Source organism: Globicephala melas, chromosome 2 (genome assembly GCF_963455315.2).
Source record: "Globicephala melas chromosome 2, mGloMel1.2, whole genome shotgun sequence".
NCBI lineage: Eukaryota > Metazoa > Chordata > Mammalia > Artiodactyla > Delphinidae > Globicephala > Globicephala melas.
In genome coordinates, this window is record NC_083315.2 from 37,081,028 (window position 1) to 37,106,154 (window position 25,127).

The window sequence follows — 25,127 nt, forward strand, 5'->3', positions numbered from 1 at the left end:
TAACCAAATACAGTGGCAGAAAATGTTTGGAGGAAGTGGGGAAGGGTGATGGAACTGATGGAAAGCTTTATTTTTCTCAGCAGCAAGTCAGTAAATCAGATAAGCCAAGAAATCGTGGGATAAGCATTTTACTTAAGTGGAGGAAACCACTGTATAACAAGAAGTCTAAATGATTAAAATTGCCCCTTTTACCCAGGTCTGGGGCTGGGGAAGACTGAGGCAGTTACTGCTTTTCACAGTAAGTCCTTCTGTGCTTAAAAAAAAAAATTATGTGCCTCTATCTTTGATATAAATTTCAAGTATCTTTCATTAAATGAAAATGAAGGTTATAAAAGAGTATGCATAGTTAGAGTCTATTTGTTTGTGGGAAAAATATAAACATAGAGAAAAATCCAGAAGGGTGAATCACAAAATGCTGGAAAGTGGTATCCCTGGTGGAATTATAGGTAATTTTTTTTCGCTTTGCACTTGTTATCATTTTTGGATTCTACAGGTTATACTTGTGCAATGCTAAAGAAATAAATTAGAAGAAAAGGAAGAAGAAGACAAAAATAAACACACACATCTATCCACCACGATACTATCTGTGCTTTCAGTGACTAATGGATTTGGAGAGAAATTATTTTAAAAATTCAAAGCAGCTGATAAGAAAAGAAAAACAAGCAAAAAGCAGCCACCCTACCCAACCCCAGGCATCTCCTAACTGACCAGTGGATTGCAACCACGCAAATAGCTTCACGAAGCTGAGGAAGCAAAAAATGCAACATGCCAACAAAGCAGCTGAGAAGACAGCTTTCTGTGTGTTTACATGGTGAGTGTTTTTACATACCCCCAGCCTGGTTCCACAAAGGGCAAGGAAACACAAAGAAAAGAAGGTAGTAAAATATAAACACTAAAATCAGGAGTGGAGGAAAAAACACATCTGAAGAAAACATCTAATCCAGAAACGAAGGACAGATTTCACATAAGCAGGTCATAAGGTCCTCACACAGCTACTAGAGATGGGCTCCACATTTAGTGCTGAGCCTCCCAGTGGTCAAAGAGAAAACGGAAATCAGGTTACCTTGTCCTCATTATTCAAGAGGAAGAACACATACCAGCCTTTCTGGAGAAGCCAAGCTTTTTACCTGGTTGCTAATGGTGAAGGAAGCCCTTCGGTAGGACTTCCTAGCACATATACTGGGATATCCTACCAGCAAACAGGAATGACGGAGTTTCCAAGGCTGTTCCCTTCCTGATGAGGGAGGGTAGTATCACAAGGTACCAGTGCAGGAACCTACAGGGAACCTGAAGCTAGGTGGCTTGTCACTCTAGAACCAGAGCCGAAACAGGGACTGCACTGGGAGTTCACAGGGCAAAGTCCAGCCTAATGTCCGGAACCTGAACTCTGTTACTGAAACCACATAGGGAAGCTGTGGTCTGGAGAAGTTAAGGCCTCTCTTTGAACACTTAAGTCCAGAATCACACTAGACTCCAGGTCTTTAGCCTCAAATTCCCAACTCCTCACCACTTCCTATCAGCGCTCTATATACTGGGAGGCCCAAGGAAAGTTTCCAGCACTAACCCCCTACTTTTCCCAACCAGAATGTTTCCCAACACGTAATTGGGGCCCAGTTACGTTGCTTGTACTTTGTGCTGATGAGCTGGTCAGCCTTCTGGAACGAGCAACCTGACCATTTTGCATTCTGGTCCGGGAAGAACCGCCCCCCCTAAAAGAGACCCCTCCCGTTGGCCACCACAGGAAGGTGTTGGGTAAACATGTTGCAGATATTAACTCCCTGGGTGCCCACGATGATCCTGTGAGGTAGGAACTGCTGCTATCTCCAGGTTACAAATGAAGAAACTGAAGCTCAGAGTCATTAAGCAACGTAAACAAAGGCCGGCTCAGGAGGTCTCCTCCCTGGACTCCTGGTCTGCAAACTGCAAGATGCAGCAAAAGCACCTGGAAGATCTAAACTCTAGATCCACGACCTGCCCCTGGAGACTCTGACGCTGCTGGCTTGGGATGGAGCCTGAGAACATGCAATTTTATGAGCTCCCTGGGGATTCTGAAGTTGGAGGCCCAAGGAGCACACTTTGAGAAGCACCGTGTAGGTAGGTCCTTTGTAGAGCAGTGTGGACGTCATCTCACCGAACTGTAGTTTTCTCATATGCATCATGGGGATAATGAAAATAAAACCCCCAGCAGGCTCACAAGGAGTCAGTTAGACCAGGGCAAATGGCTACCGCAGTCCCTCCTCATCTTTTGCAGCCCTCCAGGCTCCTGACAGCAAGGCTGGCTCACATATGCCCATGCTTATCTGCCTACAGAGGAGGGGCATTTCTACCCAGGCGGGTCCCGTAAGTCTGGGCAGGAGGCTGCTCTTGGAATCTGTCCAGATACAGAAATGCCAAAGGTCAGAGATAAGCTTCAGTCCAGGTGGCAGCTCAGACTCACTCAGGCCTGGGGGGGGTGGGGAGACTTGCCAAGGGTCATGCAGACAGAGCACAGCCAGGTTGGAGGGCCAGCCAGGGCGCCAGCTGCCCAGCCCTGGTCCAGCCCAGCTCTCCGAAGAAGCCAGCTGCTCAAGAGGCCCCCACACCTCCTCCTGTCACGCTGGGAGTCCAGTCAATGAAACAGCCAAGGGACAGAAAACGCCTGGGAGGAACGGGCGAGGGGCCCCTCACACCACGCACTCCCATCCTGGGGATGCTGCCTCTTCACCCCTCTGCCCTGAGTCTCTCAGACTCAAAGCCATGGTGTCCGGAAGGCCTGGCCCTCCACAATCCCTCTTGCCCTGTGGACTTCACCAGGGCCGATCAGTGGGGATGGCTTACCACCTGGGAGTCTCAGTGCGACAGAGATTAGAAGCACAGAGACCTGGGTTCAAATCCTGCCTCTGTCACTTACTGTCCGTTTGCTACCAGGACAAGCCACTTAACATCTTGGAGCCTCAATTTCCTTATCTGTAAAATGAGGATAATACCACCTCGCCTCATAGGATTGTTACAAAAAGAAATGAGATTATATATGTAAATAATAACATACATAATAATAACCCACATTTACTGGGAGCTTTACTCAAAACAACTTCGCACACGTTATCCCAGTGTTGGCACAGTATCTGGCACACGATCAACACTTGAGTGGATCAAAAACAAAACCAAAAAGCCCTGCAGGAAAATCCAGCCCAGCGAGAGCTGCCAGAGAAACAGGGTTGCTTTGAAGAGCTGGGCCTCCCTGTTCCTCATGGCTAACAAACTCGTCCTGGGCCATTCTAACCTAGGCCTGCGTCTGGTCACATGAGGGGCTCATGGCCAAGCAGAGAGCAACAGCTCAGCCACGGGCCGGTGTCACGGGCCCATGCTTTGTGAGAGGTGGTCCCTGCTCGGCGGTGTTCTGAGTGGGTTTCCTGCCTCAGCTTGCCCGTGTGTGTGTTTGTGTGCGTGTACACCCTACCACAGGGCTTGTCCATGCTTGTGTGTTCGCTCTGGGGTACTATCTGCAGAGGCGACTAAAAGGAGGTGTTTGTGCACTCAGCTCCGTGAGTGCTGGCCCACCTCGGGGTCAGTCTTAGTGTCCACCCTGCTCTCTGTGTGGAAAGAGAGTGTCTTGTGCGGTCTCCTGGGCTACCTGTGCTGCTCAGACATCCTCCACACCCTCTACCCAGCAGGCTAGTCCAGTGCAGAGAAAGCTGGGCTGCCTGAAGCCGTGGCCAGTTCTCCCAGGTGGGATGAAGCCGTCCCATCTAGCCTGGGCAGGCCTGAGCCAGTGGCTTCTCCAGGGCTCCAAGAAGGCAGGATGGCGGCAGGCCTGGGGCTGTCCCACCTCAAGGCCTTGAGCCCTCTCCACCCCGGGGCTTGCCCGCCCTCACCCTCACCCTCGGAGAGGGTCAGAGCTACCTGCAGAGCCCCACTCCCACACCCTCAGGGCCTGGGCTCTCAGCAGGAAGTGATGCCGGAACAACTCAGCCCCCAGCCTCATCTAGAGATTCTCCCCTGGCCTGTGACTCAGCCGGAAGTGGAGCTCTCTGGGGTGAGATGCAAACAGGGCTCAGCACCATCCCCGCCCCGGGCGGTCCCCACCCTGCCAACCAGGCGCTGCAGCAGGGCCGTGACTCAGAGCCCCGCCCCACCTTTCCCTCCACTGTGGCTCCGGGGGCACCCCAGCTGACGCTGACCTGGCCTTAACAGCCCGCCGCCCACAGGCCCCAGCAGGACTAGGCCAGAAGACACCAGCTTCCCTGCGGAGTCAGGGCCTGGAAGGTGCCCCCAGTGGGAACGGGGGTGGGGCATGGTGGGCAGCTAGCTGCCCCTCGGCTTGAATCACAAGGTCCCCAGAGAGGGGTCTGGGCCCTGGACAAATCCCTGAGAGCCTCCCAAGGCTCTGTTGGAGCACCTCTTCCCCAGGGAGTCACACAGGACCCTTGGACCCACTTGCGCCAGCAGAAGCACCACCTCCAGGACAGAAGCGCTGACTCAGCAGCAAACTAGGGCAAGGCAGCCATCCACCTGGATGCCGCCGACCTGTTTGCGCGTCCTCCTTCCCCACCGCCCAGTGTCAGGGCAGGGCGGCCAGACGGGCTGGAAGCGGCACGCCAAACTGCTGTCAACAGGCCAATGCCAGGGTAGAGACCCCAGCCAGGCAAGGGTCACTCTTGATAGGGGAAGGGGACTGTGTGCCACAAGTGCTCCCCATGGACTGAGGTAACCAAGAAAGAGGCAAGAAATCAAGGGAACCCAGCCTAGAAACGTCCTGTGTTCCTGGGGCATGCACGCTCGGGAAAGCCCGCTTCCCAGCTGGCTGCTGCTACCGCCCCAGGTGAGCTGGCCAAGTGCTCCTGCCAGAATCACCCGGTGGCCCCCACCCCTCACAGACACTCCCCTTGTGTCCATCTGGACAACAGAGTCTTAACCCAGGACCTGTCATGAGCCGCCATCACCTTGGAAGCCTGACCCCCACCCGCCCACCAAGGACTAAGGTCAGCTCCTCCGGCCCTCTGCCCCGGGGCTGGCCATCCCCTCTCTCCTGAAGCCTCTACCCCCATCTTCCTCCTCTCAGAGGCCCCCCTTTTCTAAGGAAACTGGGGCCATCAGGCATAAACAACCTCAACTTCCCATCCTCCATCTCCTCAGAAACTGAATCCTGTGTCATCAACCTCTGCCTCTCAAAGAATTTTATTTTCCCTCGATATCTATCCTAGAAATGTGTGTGCCTCCCTCCTCCCTTTTCAGCCAAACTCCTGAGGAGAAGAGCCACCCAGCGCCATCTCCGTCCCTTACCTCCCACTCACTCCCTGCCTGGGGATCAGGCCTGAACCAGGCCCATACTCGCCAGGGCCCAGGCATTGCCTCGCTGCCAAACCCCAGACGCCGAGGGGCACGGCCTGGCGGGGGTCCCCTCTCCTCTGGGGGTCTGCCACACTGGTCTCAAGGGTCGCCTGACGTCTCCTTCACACTCCCCCCAGGCCTCCATCCCTCCAGGAGCTGATGCGCTGTAGCACTTACTCAGCACTTTAACTGGGCTGGTGCACGTACTTCTGGCCAGGTTGTCAGGTAGGAATTACCATCTGCTTTTTTCGGGCGAGAGAACCGAGGCACACGTGAAATGACTTGCCCTCAGTTACCCAGTTAGGAAGACCAGTGGAGCTGGGATTTGAACCTGGGTCACCGGCTCCAGAGTCTGTATTATTAATCACCTTCAGCCTCTCCAGGCCTCGCTCTTGAATGTTCTTGTTCACTGGGGTCGGCCCTTGGCCCTCGGGCCACACATCCATGCCCATCGCTTCAATGTCCTGGATGCTGGCAACTCCCAAATCTCTTCATCCTCCAGTATGCAGGTCGTCCTCCAGCATGCCAGACCCCACTATGCAGGAGGCCCTCCATGGGCACCGCCTCCACTGCCCCCTTCCAGACCACTCCTCGGCTTGGGATCTTGCATCTTTGGGTGGCACAGCTCAGCGGGCTGGAAACCTGTGAGTCGCACTTTCTATCTCCCTCTCCCTCACCGTGGACATCTAATCCATGCTCAAAACCTGCCAAGACTCCCTCCTCAATACTGTCCAAATCTATTCCCCTCACCATCCCCGCTACCTTGGGCCTGAACTGGGCCACTGCCCTCTCTCACCCGAGCCACTGCAGCAGCCTCCCATCTGGCCCCTGCCCCCAGCCCAGGTGCTACAGAGGTCAGAGGGCTCTCTGGGGACTGTCACGGTCCCGTGTCCCTATGTCCCAGCCCCTGACTCGCCAGCCCTTGCCACATCCCCCTCCCATTTTAAAGGAGTGAACTTTGACTCAAGGTCCTATTTCTCCTCGCCAGTCTTTGCCCAGGCGGTCTCCCTGCCCAGAATGCTCTTCCTTTTGACTAACTCCTACTCATCCTTTGAGACTCAGCTCGGTATCACCTCCTCCAGGAGGCCTTCCTGAATCCCCAGCTGGGCGAGAGCCCCTTCCCTGTGCACCCATCGTTTCCTGCTCACACCTCTCGCAGTGCACTGGCCACATTATTTGACAATGATGGGCCTCAGATGCCCTGTCTCCCTCACCAAGCTTTGATCCTTGAGGATCAAAACTGTCTTATTATTTGCAGCCCATATTTGTATCATCTGCCCAGGGGAGTTCCAAGGAGTTGTTCAATAAACATTTGTTGATTGAATGAATGCCTAAGAGTGTCCCAAGTCCCAATTCAGGGTGCTCTGGTCCAGGGACTGACACCAGATTCAAAGGGGGCAGTCCAGAGGTCCTGAAGCCTCACGATCGTGAGAGTGTGTCTGAGAAGCATGGCCCTTGCCCTGTCCCCTCCCCAGAGCTCAGTCCTGGAATCCCAGGGTCTAGATGGAAGTGTGACAGCTGAAAGAGCTGCAGGGAGATGGGAGAGGCCACAGGGACCGGAAAGGAGAGTCACAAGGTCTGTGTGTGAGTCCTGAGTATTATCACTGACCAGTTAGACAAGATACCTGCCATTTCTGGGAGGGAGCCCTCGCAGGGTTGCTGGGAAGACCAAATAAACATAGCATGTGGAAATGCCAAGCTTCCAGGGTTAGGGGGCCACCAACAATTAGGATTGGTCCTACCCATGCCGCCCACCCCACCCCCACTCCTCATCCTTGCTCTGAGTAAACCCCCAGCTCCTGACCACCTCGGAAGCCCACTTGTACAGGGAAGGGGACAAGGGCAGGTGGGGGTGGAGCCTCCTACAGGCAGGAGCCCCTCTGAAGGGGTAGCTGCTGCTTCCTCGCAGACCATTGCTACTCAATGCAATGAGGGCTAAGCCTCATCAGGTCTTCAGAAGAACTGGAAACCTGGATTTTTATAGAAAATTTCCTGAGTTTTAAATATTGGTGACTAATTAAAATTTTTCTAAAACACTTGGATGCCAAACAAAATATATCTCCATGCTGGCTCTGGCCTGTTGCTCCCCCGTTTGCAAACGTCTGTCTGCCCCAGTCTCTGGTGCACTGCGCTCCTGGCCAAGTCTGCCGGGTCTGCCCTATTTCCGACCATGGCTGTGCCATCAGGGCCTTAGCTGGATCCCTTGTCCCATCCAAGGAGTGACCTCAATAGATTTCTTTACCAGATGGAAATACATAACCTATCAATTATTCAAAGGCTGAGCTGGGTCATTTCACTGCTTTTGTACATTTCACAGGTGAAGCAGGAGCCAGATGTTCTCATGGAAAGAATGTGATTCTTGAGGCAGAGAGCGTGTGGTCTAAGGCTTTGCCCCGAAACTTCTAGCTGCACGGCCCTGACAATATGAGTTCTCTTCTCAGAGCCTCGGGTCCCTCATCTATACGAGATGAAACAATAGCACCTCCATACCCCAGGCCAGCACCCAGCACACATTGGGTGCTCCTTCCCGGGTGGTTTTCTTCCCTCTTCCAGTTAACACCTCTCTCAGAGGAGGGGCAAGGGGAGGCTAAGAGGGAGGCAGCAAGTCAGTTCACTTGGCCCCTCTTTAGAATTAAAGATACGGGGCTTCCCTGGTGGTGCAGTGGTTGGGAATCCACCTGCCAATGCAGGGGACACGGGTTTGAGCCCTGGTCCGGGAAGATCCCACATGCCGCAGAGCAACTAAGCCCATGAGCCACAACTGCTAAGCCCACGTGCCACAACTACTGAAGCCCGCACCCCTAGAGCCCATGCTCTGCAACAAGAGAAGCCACCGCAATGAGAAACCCGCGCACCACAGCGAAAGAGTAGTGCCCGCTCACTACAACTAGAGAAAGCCTGCGCACAGCAATGAAGACCCAACACAGCCAAAAATAAATAAATAAATAAAATTTAAAAAAGAATTGAAGATAAAATGAGAGGTTTCTGTCTACTGTCTATTATCCCCACTGAAACCCCCTCACCACAGGCCCCCCACCTCTCTGAACTCCACTAAGCTGTCAGGATGGGCTTCTCAGATGGACCCATGAGTGCAGACCAAACAAGTCCCACGGAGAAGAGGTCAGGTCGCAGGCTTGCAAGGCAGAACTGTGTGACGTGGACAAGATACTTCTCTTCTCTGAACCTCAGCTACCTTAATTGTAAAATGGGGATAATTCCATCTACCATGTAAGTGGGAATAATATACTAAAAGCCTGGTGCCCACAGTAGCCCTATACCTGCTACCTTACCTTCTACCTTCTTCTAGGTGCTGGATGGTGGAACACAAACATAAGGACGCCAGCTGTGCCACCTAAGGGCTGGTTCCTGCCCCATAGTGGAGACGGTCACACAGGAGTGGTGGGTGGCTGAAGAGTGACCAGGGGGACCGCACTTTCCATCCTGGACTCGGGGGAGCACTGCCAGGACAGGGAGGTCAGAATGCAAGGAAGAGGAGAGGCAGGGGGAGGGGCGGGGGTGCTGGCTAGGAAAAAGCAGCAGCAGGAGCTCCTGAGGTCAGGCCAGCCTAGACCATGAGAGTCTCACGTACTCTCACTCCTCTTCCCCCTCGACCCACACGGAGGACCACATCAGAGGCCTCCGATCCTGAGCACCCAGGGATGGGGGAGTGGGGCCACAGGCCCTAAGAAAGGGGACAAAGGAAGGCGTGACGGACATGACCTGAGTCCAGCTTTTTCTCCAGGCCCCGTGCCATCCTGTCTCCCCTGTCTAGGAGAGGAACGTGCAGGTGTATCCAGCTATGCCCCAAAAGTTGTGCAAGCTCAGAGCTTTGCTGGGCTGGCACACAGGCATTTCAACACCCAGCTACATGTGGGTTATGAAGAGGGCAGAGTGGAGGCAACCAGGGACTCGGAGGAGGCAGAGGTGCGGTCCAGCCCCAGGCAGAGGAGGTTCTCGGGGCAGAGGAGGACTTTGAAAGAGCTGAACCAGGAGCACCTGAAAAGTGGACTAAATTAAGCAGGACCCCTGACGATGGCCTCTAGTCAGCCCTCGGGCGACTTGCTTGGTCTCCTACCCCAGGTTAGGGGGTGGGGTCTGCACCACTTCATTCCCTGGCCAGAAGGTCTTAGCACCTAGCAGAGGGCCTGTATACAGCCAGCACTCACCAGTATCTACCCAAATGATGCAAATAACCTCACCCAGCAAGGCGGGCAGGGAATTTCCACCACAAAGAAGAGTAGCCACTACCTTTTACTGGGGACGTAGCACCGGGCCAAACACTTTACACACATTATTTCACGTAATTCTCTCAGGACCCTGAGAGATGGATCCTGCTATTACTCCCAATGTGAAAATGGGCTTGGAGGAGGTGGGCACTTGCCCCAGGTTGTGCGGTGAGCCGTCTGTTAGCACCACGGTTACAGCTCTGTGCTGAAGGGCCATGAAGATGCCAGCCCACGGGACAGAGCTGAAGACAAATGCTCATGTCAAGCTGAGGCCACATCAAGGAGGGAGGCCGGTAACCAGCCAGCAAAAGACTTCGAAAGTGGCTTGCATGGGGCTTCTCAGGGCAGCCATGACCCTGGGTGCCCGCTCCAGGTCAGAGGACAAGCAGCTGATTCAGGCCAATGCGCTCTTCTCTCTGCTCAATGGGGTTTTGTTGACTGCGGTTTGCAGGCCCAGGGATTTATATTCAGTCTAGTTTGGAAACACTGTGTACAGAGTCTTCCAGCCAGGCACTTCTGGGGCAGGGGGTAATTAGTAACTCCTTTTAATTGCCCAAATAAGGGGATCCGACATGACTATCATGAGCACAGCAGCAGGCTGTCTGGTTTCCGCCCGCACGGCCAGGCTGGAAGGCACGGCATGCCCAGGCCCACTGCTTCCACTCCGCGTCTCTCCTGCTCCTGACCACTGCAAGGCCTCTGTCCTCACTGCACAGTCTCCGATGCAACAGAACCAAAATTCCACATGCTTCTTTGAAGCGTCCCCTTCACAGAGACAAGAAACCTCCTCTTAAGGCCACTGCTTGCCTAGCTGACCCTGGAGCCCCCAGTCCTCCTCCCACTCCTGTCCACTGGGTGAGACCACAAGTGGGGCACCCCCTCCTCATGGCCCCAGGAATCTGCTGCTGATCAACAGTAATGAGGGTTCCACACGAAGGACCTCAGATGCAAACTGGATGCTCTACTTCCAAGGATTTTGTTTTAAACCACAGACACAGGCCATTCTCCCTAGGCATCCGGGCCCCTGGAGAGCCTGGGTGGGAATTCAGTACAGGAGGGCAGGTGGCAGGAAGCGGGGTGTGTTCTCCGTTCCATGCCTCTCTCCCTGTTCTGTGAGGGAGAGGCCTGGGGCTTCAAGCCCAGCATCCCATGGTCACCATGGGCTTGCCCGGTATGGGCACACTGCCAGGAACATCTGATGAGCCCCCAGGGATGAGGCAGGAAACCGCCTCAGGCCATGCTCAGAGGGTGTGCCTGCTCAATCACCGGGGATCCCCCTCTGGGGCTCCCAGCCGGCTGGGAGGACCTGCATGTAGATGGGATGGGGGCAGCGGGGATCAAGGTCCTGGAGGGAGGCCAGGGAGGCGAGCACTCTGGGTGCAGCGCAGTGCAGCTCAGCAAAGTGTGGATACATGCTCACGAGTTCAGGGGCTGGGGTGCTGCTAAACGATGCCAGGGCTTTGGTGGAACTAGAAAAAGAAGTCCCCTCTGGGTAGTCCCAGCCTCAAGAAGAGAGCGGAAGGTCTTTTTCTCTAGGCTCCACAGCTTGGAAAGCAGAGTATAAACTGCATTTCAGGCCCTCCACCCCTCAGCTGGGCACCTCTGCGCCATAAACTAAATGTGTGCATCTGTGGGTTCTCACAGGTGAGCCTGAGTGTCTTAGTCTTTTGGGGGGTTAGGATTTTAACATATGAATTTTGGGGGTACACAGACATCCAGACCATAGCACCACCTGACCTGTGCAAGGGGTGCTAGTGTGTGACAGTAGCCTGTACTATGGCCAGGCCATGGTGCTGAATACGTGGAAGTGGGCCAGGTTTCAGGGCAGTGGGTAGTAATGACCAAGTGTTCTAGCTGCTCTCAGGAAGCAGGTCCTCTCAGTTCCTCCGCACAGCTCCCCCTTCTGTCTTTCATTCACACTATGAGTGGTCCCCAGCCAGCTTCAGAGTTGGACACAATACCTGCTACAGTTGACATGGCCCCGTGAACCAGTCCAACTTTCCCAGGGCCAGAAGTAGAGTCCATCAGAGCCTTTGTTCCCCCCTCACCTCGCCTTCTTGCAGAGCTGAGAGGGTCTAAGGGCAAAGGGAGTGGTGGCCACAACAGAAAGAGTAGCGAGGCAGCAGGCCTGGGTCCGGATACACCTGTTATCTTCACTTACCCAGCTGGAGCACCCAAGGGGCTGTAGTCAAACTAACAAACCCCAGCTCTGGGCAGGATATGCCAAAATGAAGCCTGTGCTTAACACATAGCAATGATGATAGTTAACACTTATTAAGCGGGTTCTACGTATCAAGCCCTGCCCTAAGCACTTTTCAAACAGAAAATGATTTAACCTTCACAACTTTGAGGTGGGTGCCATCATTATCCCTATTTTACAGATGAGGAAATCAAGGCCCAGAGAGGTTAAGTAGCTTGCTCAAGGTCACAGGGTTACCTAGTGGCTGAGGCAGGATTTGAACCCAGGCCATCTTCTCAGTATTATCCTGCAATATTTCAGGTAGGGTTTTCCCTAGTGGCCCTGACTTAATTTAAGTACTGATTCTGCTACTCCTTCCTTTTGTAAATGAAATGCTTTTAGAAGTGGGATGCTGTAAAGAGAAGGAAGGCTGGTACAATTTTAGTCTGTAAACACTAATTTATACATCCTTTATTCTAATTCATTCAGTGTGACAACCAACAAGTTAAAGGGCTTGGAGAAACATTACTGGGCATCTATATATGTTGCCTAGTAATACACCTGGTTTCATGAAATCTCTAAGATAGCCTTGCAAAATACCTATGACAGTGCCCATTTTACAGATGAGGAAACTAGGGCACAGGGAAAAGGGGCTCACTTGCCCAGTAGCAGAAATGGGACTGGAATCCAGGTCCCTCTGATTTCAAAGACTTGGAAAAGCAACGAGATGAAAGTGGCGGGGGTGGGGGGGTTGGTAAGGAGAGGGGAGAGTGGAGGGCTGGAAGGGAGGGGGCCAGAGAAGCAGACGTGAGCACCAGGCGAGGGACGTGGCCAATGAGGATGGTACTCCAGGGTGACTCTGAGAAGCAGTCCTTCCCAGGGCCTGGAAGTCTCGGAGCCCAGAGCTGCCCACATCCCTAGTATGGTCGCTCCCAGGCCCTGGGGGGATCCCACCAAGCCTGCGCGGTGGGGGCGGGCTGCGCCGGCCCACCAGGATGAAGAGGCGGAGGGAGAATGGGGCACCCGCCCCGCCGCGGTTCCCGAGTCCTGCTGCGACTTGCTGTAATACCAGACCCCAGTGTTTATGGGACGGCAACCAAGGCCCCCTCCACTCCGCGCCGCCCTCGGGGGCGGGGGTGGGGGCACCGCGGCTGGCTCTGGTCAGCATCAAAGACAAGCAGATGGGCAGGCGGACCAGCGGGCAGCCAGCACCGGGGGTGGGGAACGAGGGGGGGCGCCACCGCCGAAAGGGCGCCCTACCAAGGGGCGAGCCGGGGCGACAGAGCGGGCGAGAGATCCCCTCCCTGTCCATTAAAAAGAATGGAAGAAAGGGGCCCGCGGCCCCACAGCTCCCCTCTCCTCTCCCTCCTTCCCAGGAGCGTTCTGAAAGGAGGAGGGGTCCTAATGGACCCCAAGCCTCCGACAGACCCCCTCCCTCCCTCCCTCCTTTGTCACCACAACCTCCGCGCGAGGCACCTCTCCGGCCGCCTCCCCTCCCCCAGACCCCAGCCCGCGTCCCCCGCGGGGTCGCCCCAGCACTCACCCAGAGGCAGGCTGATCCGAGGGGCGAGCGCCCGAATCGGAGACGGCGGTAGCAGTAGCAGTAGCATCAGCAGCAGCAAAGGCGGCGGCGGCCGGCTCCCCCGGCCCATCGCGGCGCGCGGGACTCGGACAGCGAGGAGCGACTGCGTCCTCCGGGGTCCGGCTCAGGTGGCTCTATAGGACTCGCGGGCGGCGGCCCCACCGCGAAGTCCGGCCGGGAGTCGGTCGCCGGGCCCCCGCCTCCGGACCTGGGGGCTGGAACCGGGTGGGAAATGGGGTCACGTGGGCTGCTGCGAACCCTGGCCCCTCCGCCCCCAGCTGCACCGCGGTCTTCCACTAGCTCCGCTCGGTCGAAGCTCGCCCGCGAGTGCGGGAGGGAGGGGCTGAAGGAGGAAGTTGGGCGGTTAGTCCAGCCTCTCCCTGCTCAGCTCGTGCCCGACCCACCCCTTCCCCCTTCCTCCTTCCTGGGCGCTGGAGGCTCAAGGGGCGCCAGCTGGGTGCACCTAGCTTGGTGCGCGTCCGGAGGGGGCCAAGCCCGGGGATCAGTACCAGCCGAGTCCGCGGGAGCGCGGGGGCACGGAGGAAAGCAGACCCCTAGTTCCCCGCCCCCACCTCTCAGACCCTCCCACAGCCGCCCCGGCCCCTTCCGGCTCCTCTAGGACCCTCAGCGCGTTCGTTTGGGAAAACGTTTGGGTCTCTACACTGCGCTCCCGTGTCTTCTCCCTTTATCCCTGCCGCCCCCCCCGTCCCCCCGCAATGCTCCTGGCACCCACTGTCCGTAACCAAATGAACTCCGCCGAGCTGGTAGACTCCGGGGCTAGTTGCTTCTGCACCTAATTTCTGCAGGGGTCATTCCACCTTAGGTCTTGAGTGTTCACTTAGAGGCTTAACACTTAATCTAGGTACCCTGCGGGGTCATCCACGCTTGGAATTCTGTCCGCACGAAGCCAAACCTCGGATGGGGGGATCCGGGCAAGATTAGCTTAAGTGGGATAATAGGACTTAATGTACTGCCAAGGAGGTGGACCTTCTCCACAACCTGCACGTAGCCTGGCAGGGGAAAGTACTCCCTAAGGCTGGAATTCCAGAGGCACCCACCCTCAATCCTCCTGCAGTGTGAATACCCAGGGGTGGAGTTCAGTTGTGCTGAGACCAGGGGTTTCAAACTGCAGACTGGATCCCTTAATGGATCCTGAAGTCAATTTAGTGGATCCCTATCAGCATTAAAAAAGAAATAGAATGGAAGATACAAAAGTGCAATGACCATAGAAATTATCGATAAGTAAGCTTTAGGAAACTTGTTTCAACTTTTCCTAAGTGTGCACAGGATCACAGTAAAGTGTAATTCTTCCTGTAGTTCAAGTCAAAAGGACTTTGAAAACCTCTGCCAGTCATTTCCATGGCAGTGGGGACAGTTCCTCCAGGAATTAGCCACAATGGCTCTTCACCCCCAGCCAAAATTAGCCTTCTCAGAGCTGGCACCTTTTGCTCTCACCCTATTCCCAGGGCCTCCCACAGGGTGGCCCTCAGGGGGTGGGCACAGTGCTCACGTGGTCCCAGGTCTTCTCATGCACAGTAAGCTTCCATGATTTCTGTACCTCCACCATCCCAATACGCTTCTATGGCTATGGTCCAGGCCAGTAGTACCCCTTTTACAGGGGCTCCCAGCCCTGGACACAGAATTCCACATGGGACGTGGGCAGCACCAGCTACTTGTAGTTCCAGCATTGCCCAGGCCTGGGACACTTTGCTGCTATTAATGGTGTCAATCCATCTTTAGCCAGTGATGTCCATGTTTCTGTCTGTAGCTAGGACCTCTGTCCTAAACTCCAACTGGCCTCAACATTTCTACCAGGCTCTCTTTTCTGACAGTTATCTTAAATTCAACATGGTCTCAAACCAAGCTCCTCATCTCTCCCTTCTCCCTCCCCAAAACATGCTCCATCTGTGTGAGCCTTTCCCATCTCATTTAATGGCAAGTCCATCTTTAAATTGCTCCTCACATCCAGTCCACTAGCAAATCTACAGTCTGATCACTTACCACCTCCTGGGGGCCCAGTTACTGCCCTCTCCTGGGTGCTGCAAGGGCGGCCTAACTGGTCTCCTTTCTTCCACCCTTGCGCCCCTTACAATCTTTTCTCAACTCTGCAGCCAGAGGGAGTTTTTCAAAACCAAAGTCAAGTCATGGCACTCCTCTGCTCAAAACCCTCCAGTGGTTCCTTACAGTGGTCTGCAAGGCCCTAGGCTACCTCACCCCTACCACCATTGCATCATCCACTGCTCTTCCCCCATTCACTCTACCCCAGGCACACTTGTGAACACTCTTGTATTAGGACCTTTGCCCTGGCTACTCTCTCTGCCTGGAGCACTCTTCCCAGAAACTGACTGAGTCCCTTGTTTCTGTCAAATCTTTCCTCAAAGACAACCTTGAAGAATCAGAACTTCCCCCAATATTCCCCTTGCCCTGAGATGTTTCTTCAAAGCGCTCATCATCTAAAACACTCTATGATTTATTTGTTGTGGTTTTTCTTTATTGTCTGAACTGCCTACCCACCTTCTCACCCCCAAGAATGTTGACTGAGAAGGGAACTAACACATCCCTAGCCTCTAGAACAGTGCCTGGCATATGGTAGGCCCTCAGTAAGTATTGGCTGAACAAATGAATGAATGAATGCAGCCTGAGAGTCATGGAATACTGCTGGTACATGTCAACAAACAACCAGAGCTACTTTTTTTTTTTTTTTTTTTTTGCGGTATGCGGGCCTCTCACTGTTGTGGCCTCTCCCGCCGCGGAGCACAGGCTCCGGACGTGCAGGCCCAGCGGCCATGGCTCACAGGCCCAGCCGCTCCGCGGCATGCGGGATCTTCCCGGACTGGGGCACGAACCCGCGTCCCCTGCATCGGCAGGCGGACTCCCAACCACTGCGCCACGAGGGAAGCCCCAGAGCTGCTTTTTGATATCGACTTTGGTCTAGGATTCCCCCAAACTGGAAATTATGCAATTAACTTTTTCAACCTAAGCACAAGACTTTGTATTGATCTCCGTTAAATCTATTGGTTCTGGCCCAGATTTCATCCTAGTGAGGTCATTTTGAATATTGATTCTATTATACATTAGGCTTCCTCTCCCAGTTTTGAGTCATCTATAAATCTGATAAGCATTCTTGACCTTGTATTAAAATCATTGATAAAAATATTAGGTGAGCAGACCTAGCACCCACTTCTTGGTTTCTAAATATTACTCTCCAATAAAAGGTTCCAGGACTCCCTGGAGAAATGAAAGGGAAAGTACAAGGTGAGTCTGGGATGTTGTGTTGGGCCGGGAAACAAGGAAGTGACTAAAGACTAATGGGGTCATGTCCAAAGGATATAGGGCCAGCTGGATGACCAAACTTGGGACAATTTGAGCAACAGAAAGCATAAGGAAGTAATGGATTCTAATGCATCAAAATAAAACAATCCATTAGTCCACAGTAAAACTCGGCGAAGCACAGACAGAGAAAGAGAAGGTCTAGAAAGGATGCTTTTCTCTGTAGAAGAGTGCTGCCGGATAAATGTAGAAGAAATGGTAGACTTAGAAAATCGAGATTCGAACAGGGATAATCAGTGGATGCTAAACGTTTGGGTGGCAGATTTTTAGGAAACTATATTAACAAGGTCTCAAAATCTGTCCCACAGATGACTTTTACTAATTACCAGTGGGAAAATGTTTCTCTAAGGGAGAACTCTGGTGGCCACCATCTTTTTCTTTTTTTTTCCCCCAGCGGACACCATCTTAATCAAGTGGCCAAAAGTAATATCACTGGTAGTGGGACTACCTGATATCATTTACCTCCTGATAGGAAGCAATAAGAAATATACAACTCATCAACCATTGTAGCAAAAGTGTCTAACCCAGATCTAATAATGAGGACACAATCAGATACATCCAGCATTCTACAAGACAAATAACCTGGACTCTTCAAAAAGATCAAACTGATGAAAAGACAAAAAGGACAGGGGAACTGTTTTAGGTTAGGAAACTAAAAAGACATGATAATCAAATGCAATACGTGAACCTTGTTTGAATTCTGAAGAAAAAAAAAAGCCATAGAGCAATTGGGAAAATTTTAACACACACTGTGTATTTGATGATATTATGGCATTATTGTTCATTTTCTTAAGTTATAATAATGGTATTGTGTTCTTAGGAGAATGTCATTGTTCTTTGGAGATGCCTGCTGAGGTCTGTAGACGTGCAATATCACAATGTCTACAAGTTACTTTCAAATGATTCAGCCAAAACAAGCATGTTCTTTGTGTGTATTAGAAAGAAAGAGTGTGGGGACTTCCCTGGTGGTGCAGTGGTTAAGAATCCACCTGCCAATGCAGGGGACACGGGTTCAAGCCCTGGTCCGGGAAGATCCCACATGCCACGGAGCAACTAAGCCCGTGTGCCACAACTACTGAGCCTGCGCTCTAGAGCCCACAAGCCGCAACTACTGAGCCCGCGTGCTGCAACTACTGAAGCCCGCCTGCCTAGAGCCCGTGCTCCATAACAAGAGAAGCCACTGCAATGAGAAGCCCGCGCACCACAACGAAGAGTAGACCCCGCTCGCTGCAACTAGAGAAAGCCCGCGCACAGCAACGAAGATCCAACGCAGCCAAAATAAATAAATAAAAATTAAAAAAAAAAAAAGAGTGTGAGTGCTACTATGGCAAAGTTTTAACAGTTGGTTAATATAGAAAGTTATGGGTGTTTTTATATCAGTGTTTTGTAAATTTGCGGGGCGGGGGGGAACTGAGTGAGACAGGGCCAAAAACAGAGCACACTGGAAACCTCCATCCGGGCTGAAACTGATCAATACCCTTTGTAGGTCGAACAATTAGCTATGTATCCTCCTTACTGTACCATTCGGCCCACATTTCTTCATATTATCCATAATAATAATACGAGGGAATCCCCTGGTGGTCCAGTGGTTAGGACTCCATGCTCTCACTGCTGAGGGCCCGGGTTCAATCCCTGGTTGGGGAACTAAAATCCCACAAGCCGCATAGCACGGCCAAAAAAAAAAGAAAACAATAATATGAAAAAAATTGCAAGAAATCTTATTGAAATCAGGGTACTACCCATAGCATTTCCTTCTATCTTCTGCTTACAGCTCTTACCTAGAACAGGGCCTGATAGTGGCATGTGGTCAATTAGAATTTGTTGAGTGCCTGAATCTCCATGTCAGGTAGCTTCTCAAGCCACAGCAAGCCTGGTTTGCCCTAGTGTCTTGGCAACACATGGGTTGTCTGACTGCTATGCTCCTCTCTGAGGAGAGGAGGCAGGGGCTGATGTAGACTCGCCTGGTGGTTAATTATATCCTGCTCATGGCTGCTCAGATGCTTCAAGTGTGTCTTATGCCAACTCAGTGGCAGGCCCCTTGAGGACAGTAATGGGTCTTGTCTTTGGAAACCCCACTGCCTAGCATGGCACTCAAGCAGGATCTCCACAGGGCAGACAAAATGAGGGACCCAACTGTTGGCCTGGAGATGAGCCCTCTATCCCATGCCCCCAGCATGGTGGCCTCAGGCCTTGTGGGCTCCACTGTCTTCTGTCAGTGTGCTAATTTGTTCTCCCCAGAGCGGAAAAAACAGGAGGACGACAGAGAAAAACCTCATTTGAGCTGACTTCCCGTGGGCTAAAGAGTGGTTCCCAAGCCAACACTGTGTCTCCTGCTCCCCTGTGCCACTCTGGGTTGTAGGCAAGTCTTTCTCAGCCAGAATGCCGGTGTTTATAAAGAGCTCAGGGGGTGGCTTGGAAAGAGTATAAAAAGATGCAGAAAAAGCTTGTGACAAAACTCAACACCCATTTATGATAAAAACTCTCCAGAAATTAGGCATAGAGGGAACCTACCTCAACATAATAAAGGCCATATATGACAAACCTACAGCCAACATCATTCTCAATGGTGAAAAACTGAAACCTCTAAGATCAGGAACAAGACAAGGATGTCCACTCTCACCACTATTATTCAACATAGTTTTGGAAGTCCTAGCCATGGCAATCAGAGAAGAAAAAGAAATAAAAGGAATACAAATTGGAAAAGAAGAAGTAAAACTGTCACTGTTTGCAGATGACATGATACTATACATAGAGAATCCTAAAGATGCCACCAGAAAACTACTAGAGCTAATCAATGAATTTGGTAAAGTTGCAGGATACAAAATTAATGCACAGAAATCTCTTGCATTCCTATACACTAACAATGAAAGATCAGAAAGGGAAATTAAGGAAACAATCCCATTCACCATTGCAACAAAAAGAATAAAATACCTAGGAATAAACCTACCTAAGGAGGTAAAAGACTTGTACTCAGAAAACTATAAGACACTGATGAAAGAAATCAAAGATAACACAAACAGATGGAGAGATATATCATGTTCTTGGATTGGAAGAATCAATATTGTGAAAATGACTATACTACCCAAAGCAATCTACAGATTCAATGCAATCCATATCAAATTACCAGTGGCATTTTTTATGGAGCTAGAACAAAAAATCTTAAAATTTGTATGGAGACACAAAAGACCCCAAATAGCCAAAGCAGTCTTGAGGGAAAAAAACGGAGCTGGAGGAATCAGACTCTCTGACTTCAGACTATACTACAAAACTACAGTAATTAAGACAATATGGTACTGGCACAAAAACAGAAATATAGATCAATGGAACAGGATAGAAAGCCCAGAGATAAACCCACGCACCTATGGTCAACTAATCTATGACAAAGGAGGCAAGAATATACAATGGAGAAAAGACAGTCTCTTCAGTAAGTGGTGCTGGGAAAACTGACAGCTACATGTAAAAGAATGAAATTAGAACACTCCCTAACACGATACACAAAAATAAACTCAAAATGGACTAGAGACCTAAATCTAAGACCAGACACTATAAAACTCTTAGAGGAAAACATAGGAAGAGCACTCTTTGACATAAATCACAGCAAGATCTTTTTTGATTCACCTCCTAGAGTAATGGAAATAAAAACAAAAATAAACAAATGGGACCTAATGAAACTTAAAATCTTTTGCAAAGCAAAGGAAACTACAAATAAGATGAAAAGACAGCCCTCAGAATGGGAGAAAATATTTGCAAACAAATCAACGGACAAAGGATTAATTTCCAAAATATATAAACAGCTCATGCAGCTCAATATCAAAAAAACCAAACAACCCAATCAAAAAATAGGCAGAAGACCTAAATAGACATTTCTCCAAAGAAGACATACAGATGGCCAAGAAGCACATGAAAAGCTGCTCAACATCGCTAATTATTAGAGAAATGCAAATCAAAACTACAATGAGGTATCACCTCACACCAGTTAGAATGGGCATCATCAGAAAATCTACAAACAACAAATGCTGGAGAGGGTGTGGAGAAAAGGGAACCCTCTTGCACTGTTGGTGGGAATGTAAATTGATGCAGCCACTATGGAGAACAGTATGGAGGTTCCTTAAAAAACTAAAAATAGAATTACCATATGACCCAGCAATCCCACTACTGGGCATATACCCAGAGAAAACCATAATTCAAAAAGACACATGCACCCCAATGTTCATTGTAGTACTATTTAAAATAGCCAGGTCATGGAAGCAACCTAAATGCCCATCGACAGACGAATGGATAAAGAAGATGTGGTACATATATACAATGGAATATTACTCAGCCATAAGAAGGAACGAAATTGGGTCATTTGTAGAGACGTGGATGTATCTAAAGATTGTCATACAGAGTGAAGTAAGTCAGAAAGAGAAAAACAAATATCATATATTAATGCACATATATGGAACCTAGAAAAATGGTACAGATGAACCGGTTTGCAGGGCAGAAATAGAGACACAGATGTAGAGAACAAACGTATGGACACCAAGGGAGGAAAGTGCCGGGGGGGTGGTGGTGGGATGAATTGGGAGATTGGGATTGACATGTATACACTAATATGTATAAAACAGATAACTAATAAGAACCTGCTGTATAAAAAATAAATAAAATAAAATTCAAAAAAAGAGACGAAGAGAAAAGCAACACTTCCTCTTTGCCCCCAGCCAGCAAGATGCAGGCATCAAGTCTGGCCCTTTCTCTGTCTACACTTACACAGCCTTTGCCCATCCATCCTCACCCTCCTTCCTTCTCTCTCTCTCTCTCTCTCTGACGTTCTGTCTCTCATGTACACACAAACACACACATAAGAAAGATAAAAATGCAAGAATGAGAGGTAAAACGCACATACGAGTACATGCAAAGAAGCCAAACAAAACAGGGCCACATGCCTCTCAGGCAGACAAGGAAACTTTAGGGATGACAAGAATATTCCATATCTTTTTTTTTTTTTTTTTTTAGCGGTACGCGGGCCTCTCACTGTTGTGGCCTCTCCCGTTGCGGAGCACAGGCTCCGGACGCGCAGGCTCAGCGGCCATGGCTCACAGGCCCAGCCGCTCCGTGGAATGTGGGATCTTCCCGGACCGGGGCACGAACCTGTGTCCCCTGCATCGGCAGGCAGACGCTCAACCACTGTGCCACCAGGGAAGCCCCTCCATATCTTGATCTGGATGTTGGTTTCCCAAGTGTATACAAATATTAAAATTTCTCGAGCTGTACACTTAAGATCTGTCCATTTCCCTATGTGTAAACGTATACCTTATACCTGTTATCATGCCGGTGGGGGGGGGGGGACTCTAGAGACTGAAAGGTAAAAAAAGGAAACAAACAACACCTCACCTGTAGAATCAGGTGAAAGAAGAAAGTGAGACTAGCTATACAAGGGGGAGAAAGTGAAGAGAAATATGAAAGTCTACAAGAGAAAGAAAATAAAGGGAAGCACGGCTAAAAATATAAAGCAAATGAACACACGAGTCCACTGCCCTACTAAACTGCTCAGCGCAAAGGAAACAGGCAGCGGAGGCTCAGGGCAAGTGCTGGCAGTGGAATGGTCAGTCCAGACCACAGTCAGCCTCTCAAGCCATCAATACTCATTAATCATCTATAGGTACAGCCTCTGCCCAAGTGAAGGCCAGCCCTGTCCCTGGGTACGCATGGCTCCTGCCAGGCTGCCCCCAGCCGGGCCTGCCCGCTCTCATTCCCACCCAGGGGAGCCTGGCTCTCCAGCCCCCACAATTCTACTCTGGAGGCCATGGCTTTGCTTTGTTTGCTGGCCGTGGAGGAGGGGCCTCCTGCCAAGCCCAGCGGAGCTTGAACCCAGGGTCCCACCCGCCCCCTCCTGGAGTAGCACTCAAGCTCCTCCCATCCCCGGGTTCTGGCTGGCAGGCTGCCCAGTAAGGCCTTGAAGACACGCACTGGCTAAGGCCCAGCTCCCAGGGCCTTGGCCCCCTGCCACCATCCCCTCGTAGCCCGGGGCCCTCCTCTCATGCCAACCTGCAGCTGCAGCTCCCCACCTGCACTGGCTGGGCACACTGCTGCTGTCTCCTCCTCCGGGGCCTGGCTGCAGCATCAATACATTTTGATGAGGAAGTGACACCAGTTGGCCCACCCTGTGTGTGCTTTTAAGTCAGCCAATGAGTTCCAGATCCCAGGGTGGGGGGTGCTGGGAGCTTCCCTGGGGCAGTGCCCTCTGCAGCAGAGGGCATTCACAGGGCCAGCATGAACACTGCCTTCAAATCTCACAGGTGGCTTTTAACCAGAGTCTGGCAATAAATGTAAATGGCCTCATCTCTGTTCCCCAAACCGCACGCCCCTCCACTGGTCCCTTATGTTGCTTGCTCTTCCAAGTGATTAGAATCCAGGGATGGGGACCTCTCCGGCAGTCCAGTGGTTAAGACTCTGCCTTCCAATGCAGGAGGTGCAGGTTCGATCCCTGGTCGGGGGGGAACTAAGATCCCACATGCCGTGGGGTGTGGCCAAAAACTAAAAAAAAAAAAAAAAAATCCAGGGGAAGAACACACCAGTTCTTCCATAAGGATAATCTCAGCACCATCCATTATTCTGGGGACTGTGAGCAAGCCACACGATCTCTCCGAGCCTCAGTTTCTTCATCTGTAAGATGGGAACGCTAACAGTACTGCCTGGGCTGTTAGGAGAGCTGATGAGACAGTGCACATAAGGTGACTGGCAGCACTGGCCTGTGGTGAACGCACATTATATTATCGGTTCACCTCATTACCTAAAAGTGGCCATGACCATCTTAGATGCCCAACCCAGAGGACCCCCTTCTGGGCTCTCCGCTCAGGTTCAGCCGCCTCCTACAAACCTAGAGCTGAGGCTGCAACTCTTACAGGGAGAAGGAACCGGCCTGCCCAGCCCAGGCCCCGGGTGTGCCCGCTGTGGTGAAGAGCCTACCGCTCTCCCCAGCGCCACCCCTGCTGGGGCCTGTTGGGGCCTGAGCTGGCCACTCCCTGGGAGGGGATTCCCCCTACCCCACAGGGCTGTGGTGCAACCAGCAGGGTTCAGCCTGCCCCTGCCTCGACACGGTAGAACACAAAGTTGCCACTGTCATGTCCCTGCCCCCAAGACAAGTTCAGGAGGGCCTGTGTGCCTGTGCCCGCAGGCCTGCTCCCCAAAGGGGCCTGGAGACCCTGGGTAACTGGCCTGGCTGATGCTTGGCAACTGTCATCCCGCAGGGGCACAATTAATGCTCAGAGACTCTCTTTCCCCTGAAACCACTGCAGCCACTCACAGGTGGGAGGTAGATGTTCTAGGCCAGGTAAGGATGGGGAGCGAGAAGCATAAGGGTCTAGGACACAGTCTGGTTTCTAGTTTGGCTTATCAGACCTGAGGCCCCTCCATTCCCAACATCTCAAGAAACCAGGAATCTACCTCTCCATTTGCCCCCAAGTTCTTCTTCCGTAAATCCTACTCTGAGCCCTAGACCCCTGGCCATTGCTACATGCAGGGAAAGAAGACCCAGCCAAGGCCCTTCCTCCACCCCAGGGAACTAAGCTTCCTTTCCAGAGGACCAAGGCTCTCCCCTCCCAAAGAAGAGGGGCTCTCTGACTTCTGCAGTTTCCCAGTCACCTTAGGTTACCTGGTGGCTACAACTCTTTCTCCCAGACAGAGAGCCTTGCTCTTGGTTCCAGCACTGCCTGTGGAGAGTGGGCCTAGACAGGTGAGCCCATCAGGTGGGGGACTGAACAGGTGGGTTCCATTGATTCCCTGTGGCTCCGAAGACTGCTTTGATAGGATGGAGGGAGGAATGCATTACCTTGGTGATGTGCCCACTTGCCACCCTAAAGCAATGGCACCAGGAGACAACGCTCACAGAAAGCCAATGTGAGGGAGGCACCAAAGATCCATGCTTGGACAGGGATCTTACATACCAGCTACCTAGGCCCGAGATTCCTGGGACGCCTGACAGCACCATTTACGTGCTGAGTGTCAGGCTGGAGGATGCCACGAGGCTCTGAGTGGGCCCAGCTTGGCTCTAGCAAAGGAGGGGGCTCTAAGGGGCCTGGACCTGGGGCCTGACCCACCCAGTCCACAGGGACCCCACAAGCCCCCTGAAAGGGAGCAGACCTGCCTTGCTCCTCTCAAACTCTTTATCTAAGAGCCTTAGCTCTTTCCTTACAGCCTGTGAGCAGTGGAACTGAGCAGGGAGCCCCTTAACCACCAGGGTCGGCTTCAGTGAGTTGTGAACCCCCAGAATGATATGCCACTTCTGATGAGAGGGATCTGAGCTTTCAACTGATTTCAAAAAGATTGTTGCCCTCCTCCCCGCGACAAAAAAATAGTAAAGAATAATTTCTTTGAGGTGTGTTAGTCTGAAGACAAAGCGAACTTTCAGAATTAGCCTTTATCAGGTAAAAAGAAATTATACCTCATTTAGGAGGAGTTATATAACCTTGACATGAATTATTTGGCAAACTATTCCACCTAAAGCAAAGCTGACATTTAT

At 51.7% G+C, this 25,127-nt stretch overlaps 1 protein-coding gene across 6 annotated transcripts in view; it reads right to left on the bottom strand.

The window, feature by feature from the left end:
* Nucleotides 1-25,127, bottom strand: part of SEMA4B (semaphorin 4B) — a 91,769-nt gene that overhangs the window by 10,576 nt on the left and 56,066 nt on the right. For 5 of the 6 annotated variants that reach the window (XM_060293843.2, XM_060293844.2, XM_060293845.2 and 2 more), the window contains one exon: nt 13,259-13,512. In XM_060293843.2, the coding sequence (XP_060149826.1) occupies nt 13,259-13,367 (109 nt within the window). In that variant the 5' untranslated portion in view covers nt 13,368-13,512. Of the gene's footprint in view, nt 1-13,258; nt 13,513-22,674; nt 22,697-25,127 lie in introns of those variants that run through there. The other variant, XM_060293846.2, reaches the window with a different exon arrangement.